This window comes from Harmonia axyridis, chromosome 2 (assembly GCF_914767665.1).
Source record: "Harmonia axyridis chromosome 2, icHarAxyr1.1, whole genome shotgun sequence".
NCBI classification, from domain to species: Eukaryota; Metazoa; Arthropoda; class Insecta; order Coleoptera; family Coccinellidae; genus Harmonia; species Harmonia axyridis.
The window spans coordinates 30,529,277-30,536,504 of record NC_059502.1 but is presented as its reverse complement, the minus strand read 5'-3'; the positions used below and the strand labels follow the sequence as shown (position 1 = coordinate 30,536,504).

Sequence of the window (7,228 nt, the reverse complement as noted above, 5' to 3'; positions counted from 1 at the left end):
CTCTCTCTCTTCGATAGGCCGCAGAGCGAAGCGAGTAGAAGCCACGTGAGGGCCAGTCCATGTTATTATAGGTCTATGGATGGAACTGAAACGTGAGTCACGAGCATAGATTTACGTCACGAGGCGTTCGGTAACAGGTGTTAGTTGTTTTTATCAACTGTTTCTACATCGTTACTTCGTTTTTCAATTACATTTTTACAGGGAATTGGGGAAGAAGTGCAGAATGATTATAACAGATTAGGATAGTCATTTTATACGTAGGTAGTAATCAATAATACATTTAGGTAACCTGAGTGGTGGGTAGGAAGATTTACTTTAAATTTATATCTATCGGTGATGGTTGAAATGAAACATATCATTTGCAAATTGAAGTGAACAAAATATCCAAAGATTCAATGAATCGAATGACTGATTAATTATATGAAAGAAATAATGAGTAAAAAAATAATATTCACAATGACATGAATTTTTGAGAAATATTTTCCATATTTATGAGATGAAAATGAAAAAAAAATCGGAAGGAATTTTATTTATAGTTATTAATAATATTGCTTTCACTATAAATTTTTGGTCAGCTTCAAAATAAGTTCCATTAACAAAGCCTAACAATGTTCCTCTCTTGGAAAGAAGAAGTTGAACATATTTGATACGAAAAAAATATGGGGAATATAAAAAACGACTAGTTAATATAAAAATTTTACTAACAAAAGAATAAAAAAAACATAACAATCATAATGATATGGAAAATGATATAATATGTAATGGTGGAATAAAATATGAAAATTTATTCAAAACAATATACAGATAGGTACTATTAAACCTACTATTACTATTTTTCTTTATTTATATGAAGAAATAAAATTTTTGTCACCTTATCATTCGATAATCTATTTCTTCTGTCTGATAGCACTATTTCCGATTTGGAAAAAAGTCGTTCACACGGAACTGAAGTTGCTACAGTTATTAACTTTTCCCTCGCAAGTTTTGCCAGATTTGGGAAGTTGTGTTGTTTATTTTTCCACCAAATTAGAGGATTTTCTCTCCGAGGAATCGGAGGCTCTTCGAGATAACGATTTACTTCCACTATCCACACTTTCGATTGGACGGTTCCTGAAGGTCTGAGAGTAGCAATTTTTCTTTCGAAATTACCCCATACTGAATTCCTTTCAATATTTTCGACAGAATTCCTTTCATTTTCTTGAATCCTCGGGGTTTCATTAAGTTTTTCCCTGATAGCACCAATTGCCATTCTCTTGGCTTTTTCTCCAACGCTATCAGCGGAAAAAGCAATATTTTTGAATCTGGGGTCCAAAAAAGTGGAGAGAATCAAGGACATGCTTCCCTCTAAACCACCCAATCTTGAATTTATTCCTTCTAATAAAGATAAAATAACTCTTCTCGAAATTGTCGAAAATTCCCTCTTGTTTAGATCAGCGTAGACACTAGATAAACCGTGAGACAATATAATTACAGAAGATCCTGTTAAATAATTCTCACCACTCATTACTCTAGTGACATCTTCCAATGGCTTCAATATTTCGACCAATTCCTTGAAAAATTGCCATTCTTCTGTAGATATAATTGGCAAATCATGATCTATTAGAGCCATGGTAGTTCTAATTGGATCCTCAAGATCAACAAATCCTTCTACCATATAAAAAGTTGAATTCCATCTAGTGAGGACGTCCTGAAAAACCTTTTCTTTTGTTCAATTTTTATAAGTTCTTGCTGCTCAAATAATTTGGCCATAGCAGATGAGCTCCTTCTGAAATGACCAACAATTTTTTTTATTTTTTTCTAAAATCTCGGATGCATGCCTAAGGGCGTCGCGAGCTATCAGATTTATTGATGATATATATCAGGACGAGAAAGTAAATAACATCTGCATTCATGGAATCACCGATGAAAAACAAGAAAACATAACATTAAAAACATTAAACATTCTGAATAATGCTGTTCCGAACATATCTGCGAGCAATATGAGTGCATATAGAATTGGGAAAGAAGTAAACAATGGAAAATCACGACCTGTTATCGTTAAATTCGATAACATTATGGATAAACGGAAAGTTCTAAAATCTCTCAAAAATTTTAAGGGTTCCAAAATCTTTATTTGTGAAGATCTTACAAGATTGAGACTTGATTTGTTGAATGCGGCGAAAGTTGTCTTTGGAAAAACAAGTGTATGGTCATTTGGTGGAAATGTTTACGCAAACGTTGATGGAAACGCAGTGAGAATAAAAAACAAATTGCAACTTTTACAATATCAAAAACAATAATCACTGTAATTAAAAATAGATGTTTATTTCATTCAAGCACTTTTCATTTTCATATGTAATTATTTATCATTAAATGGAGATTCAGGCGGTTAGATTCATAGGCATATAGCTTTTCATATTTTTCATATTTTACATTCATTTTGATTGTTATTGTAGATTGTTAAGTTTCAGTTGTTTAAAATTTAAAATTTTTTAGAATTTAGCAATGAGGTGGAGAGGGGTGGCAGTCTGGAGGTGAGTGTTGTGGATCGGATAGGGCAGATAGGCAATTTTTTTGTTGGTGATAACAAACTCAATATAATACACTTCAATATAAGAAGTCTGCGGAAGAATTTAGAGGAATTATTGATCTATTTAAATGAACTTGATATAAGAAATATAGATATTACAGTTCTTTCCGAGACCTTCACAATTGAGGACCTCAATGGGTATGTTATTGAGAATTTTGATATTTTCTATAATAATTCAACTTTTAATAAGAATGATGGAGTGGTGATGTATGTTAGGAAAAGTCTTCATGCTGTGTCTGAAATAATTGAATTAGATTAAATAAATTTGTTGCGCTGTACTGTGAAAATGCGGGAATGGTCTTTTAGTATAATGGGGGTATATAGACCACCTTCTTCTGACTTGAACGTTTTCTTGAATGGGCTGGAGAATAGGGGGATTTCAGGTGATTCAACCATGTGCGATATATTTATTGGGGACGTTAATATAAACATTTTAGAGGAAACTGATATAAATGTTATCAAATATTTAAATATAATGACACAAAATGGGTATATATCTTGTATAAATCAGGCAACTCGTGTAACGCACAATACGTCGACATGCTTGGATTACTTATTTCTGAGAATGAAACAGTTTGACTTGTTCAGGGATGATATTTTGCCTATAGTATTCAAAACTTACTTAACTGACCATTATCCAATAGGGTTGTCGTTGCAAAATGTAACGAGGCCCAATATTGTATCTAATCAACAACGGCACAAAGTGGAAGTAAATTACACAGAGTTAAATAACGAACTATCGAGAGAATCTTGGAGGGATGTTTTGTCAAATATGAATGTCGAAAAATCATATAATTGTTTCAAGAATAAAATATTATCTCTATTGGCGAAACATACTAAGACCATTAAATTAAGTAGTAAATATAGAAAACGTTAACCATGGGTAACACAAGAAATTATTGAATCTATAATAGAAAGGAATAAAAATCATAATATTGAAAATGAAACAAAATATAAAAAATTAAGAAATAATTTAAACAAACTTATAAAGTTGGCAAAAATTCATTATTATAATTTTAAATTAGAGGAATCTAGGAATGATTGTAAAAAAACATGGAAATTAATAAATGAAATAACAAACACCCAAAAAAGAGCTCCACAAAAAAAGTTTATATTGGAGAATGATGGTACAGTAGTGATAGATGAGGTTGAAATAAGTAATGTTTTCAATGATTTCTTCATAAATGTTGGCTCAAATATTCAGAAAAATATAATTAGAGATGAATCATGCTATAATCAAGAAACTAAATCTAACTCCAATACTCTGTTTCTATTCCCAATTGAAGATAATGAACTAATAATGCATATAAAATCTTTGAAAAATAATTCGACATCAGGGCAGGATAAAATATCGGTAAATTTAATTAAAAGAATCCATGTGCATATAATGAGGCCATTTGTTCACTTAATAAATTTGTCCTTTACATCTTCCAAGTTGCCCTCAGATTGGAAAATATCTGTTGTGACTCCTGTTTACAAATCAGCCAATCGCTATGAAACTACCAACTATAGACCCATATCTGTTATAAACAATTTCGCTAAAATATTCGAAAAATGCTTGAAATCTAGAATAATTAGTTTTTTGGACAAAAATAAGATCTTGTATGATGGGCAATACGGATTTCGGGAAAAAAGAAGTACTGAAGATGCAGTTTTCAATTCAATAAATGACGTCAATAATAATTTACAAGGTAAAAAAAAAAGTTTGGCAGTATTTTTGGACCTCCCGAAAGCCTTCGATACGGTGTCACACGAAATTTTATTCAGTAGACTGGAGAGAGTGGGCATTAGAGGCGGTCCCTTGGTTCTATTGAAGGATTATTTATCTGATAGAACCCAATATGTTAAAATAAATGGAAAAATTAGTAATCCTAAGTTTATTAAATGCGGAGTACCGCAAGGTACTGTTTTAGGGCCGTTGCTCTTTTTAGTATATATCAACGCTATGGGAGGTATACTGAAGGACTGTAGTGTTGTCTCGTATGCTGATGACACAGTGTTGTTGTTTGCGGGTGACTCGTGGCCGCAAGTCTATGACAAGGCTGAACAGGGTCTGAAAGATGTATATTGTTGGCTGAGCAATAGCTTGTTGAGCCTCAACTATAAAAAAACTTTTTTTATGACATTTAGTGCCACGTCAGTAGATCAGCCGATTATAAGTGAAATCAGAGTCCACAATAAAAACTGTGTAGATAAAAATATATGTAGTTGCATCAGGATAAAAAAAGTTGACAAAATAAAGTATCTTGGGGTAATGTTGGATAATCACCTAAAATGGGAGGAACATGTTGCTTTCTTAAATAAAAAAATTAGAAATATATTCTATAAATTTTATCAACTCCGTGAAGTTTTAGACTATAAGTTGCTGAAGACATTGTACCATGCACTGATTGAGTCGAATTTGACATATTGCATTGTAATATGGGGATGTGCCTATAATAGCACCTTGAAAAAGCTATCAATAACCCAGAACGCATCTTTGAAGATATTGTTTAAAAGACCATATAGATTATCTTCAGAAGTTTTGTATAGTGACCTCAATGTGCTGAATATCAGAAATCTTTATGTTCACTCAGCTATTGCATATTTTAATAAAATTAGTCATCCGATTGATATGGCACTGAGAAAATATAATACAAGATCAACAAGGGAAAAAACTTTCAGCGTTCCGTTCAAACCTACAAACGTCACCCAAAGATTCATATCATATTATGGTCCAATTCTCTTCAATAGGCTGCCTACAGAGCTTAAAAACAGTTATCAAGATCCTAGAAGTTTTAAGATCAAAGTGAAACAATTTTTATTAGCGCACCAGAGTTTTTTTAATGAACTTTTCTAGAAAAAAAAAATCATTTTATATGGTTTCATTCTGGACTTTTCCTCCGATCCGTTCCTGCCGCCGGGCTGTTGCCTTCATCTCAAAGCCTATGAATTCAAAGGTGAATTTTTTGGGAAGAAAAGATTGGCACACAAGATACATTTCATTATGTAGCTTAGGTCGATTTTTCTCCCTCAATATATGCTCATAAAATTTTGTTTTATTTTAAAATTTATAAGAGTTTGTAATTGTTGTTACCTACTTCTGAATAAACTTTTCTTATTGTATGCGCATAGCATCCAAAATGTTTTAGAAAAAAATATCTATAAGAATGTAATCAATTCTTATTTTTATAATCAAAGAAATAGACGATTTGATGTCTTGAATCTGTAAGATTTATTTTGTTTATCTGGTGGAGAAAAATTCCTAATGGAAATTAAATTGTCATTTATAGGTCGTACTGTATTGTTTCCTACAATATGTCCTAAATATTTGACTTCTTCTTCTGCAAAATTACACTTGATGAATTTAAGTCTGAATCCTTCATTACATATTGCATTCAAGAGATTGTCCAAATGTTCTATATGTTCGTCAAATGTTGAAGAAAATATTAGAATATCATCTATATAATTTAGGCAGAATAAATTCAGGTTATATTTTCTGATAATATTATTCAATATACGTTGAAATATGGCCGGGGATGTTTTAAGTCCGAAAGGTAAACATTTCCATTGCCAGTGACCATTCTGTGTCACAAAAGCAGTCTTATATCTATCTTTGATGCGAATAGGAATCGACCAAAAGGCAGAATTTACATCTAATGTTGTAAAGAATTTTGCATTTCGGGTCTTGGCTAAGATTTCATCAATTAATGGGAAAGGCTATGGTTCGGGAACAATAAATTTATTGAGTTCACGAAAATCGACACACAATCTGGTTTTAGACCCTTCATCTCTCTTATATGTTAAAGTGACTGGTGATGCAAAAGGTGAGGAGGACTCCTCAATCAGATTCGCTTTCAACAATCTTCCTATTTGGAATTCTATCTCTTTTTGATCCTCCATTGAGCATCTGTACGGTTTTTTTGCTATAAATTTGTGTTCTAAAAGTTTTATATGTGCCTCATTATTTTGCACCTGACCAATATCAAACTTGTGTTTTGCAAAAATATGGTCATATTTATTTATTAAAACTTCAATTTTACTTCTCTGATTTGTTTCCAAATGGTCTAATTTTGCTTCGAAAAGTTCTGTTGGTATCCCTTCATTGAAATTGATGGTGTAATCATTATTATTATTATTATTGAGATAATCGATCTTTCTCTCTTCATTCATATCTAATCTTTGATAAATATTCAAATCAAAATCTTGTTTTAATTGAAAATTGGAAATAGAATCTAGTCCGAGTAGAATATCATACTCGAAATTTTTCTCATTAACCACAAAAAGTACAACTTCTTTTTCGATATTATCGATTCTCATTTTTGTAATTATTTTTCCTGAAAAATTTGCCCTGCCACTGACTGTTTTGAATGTGTTTCTATTCTCTTGAATATGTAGACATAACTTTTCTGCTACTTTGGAATTCAGAAGACTAACATTTGAGCCCGAATCAAAAATTCCACATAATTCATTATTATTTATAAACACCTTCAATTTTATCAATGGCAACAGTCTTAGTTTTTTTGGTTTGAGATGGCCTCATTTAATTCATCCTGTATCCCACATTGTTTACCGTTCTTATGTTTCCAGGTATGTTCTTTTGTTCGACATTATTGGATTTATTCCTTAGCCGACAGACTGTTTCTAGGTGAAATCTACCTGAGAAGCCCTTCTTCTCAC

The 7,228-nt window shown here is 31.8% G+C and overlaps 1 protein-coding gene across 1 annotated transcript; it reads right to left on the bottom strand.

Annotated features, from left to right (window-relative positions):
• Nucleotides 1–829: 829 nt before the first annotated feature.
• LOC123673261 (zinc finger BED domain-containing protein 4-like) lies at nt 830–1,654 on the bottom strand. The gene has a single exon (XM_045607736.1). The coding sequence runs from the start codon at nt 1,652–1,654 to the stop codon at nt 830–832; it is 825 nt and encodes a 274-aa protein (XP_045463692.1).
• Between the last annotated feature and the right edge of the window lie 5,574 nt (nt 1,655–7,228).

Coding starts and splice junctions, on each gene's coding strand:
- LOC123673261 (XM_045607736.1), bottom strand. CDS start 1,654: ATGGTAGAAGGATTTGTTGATCTTGAGGATCCAATTAGAACTACCATG.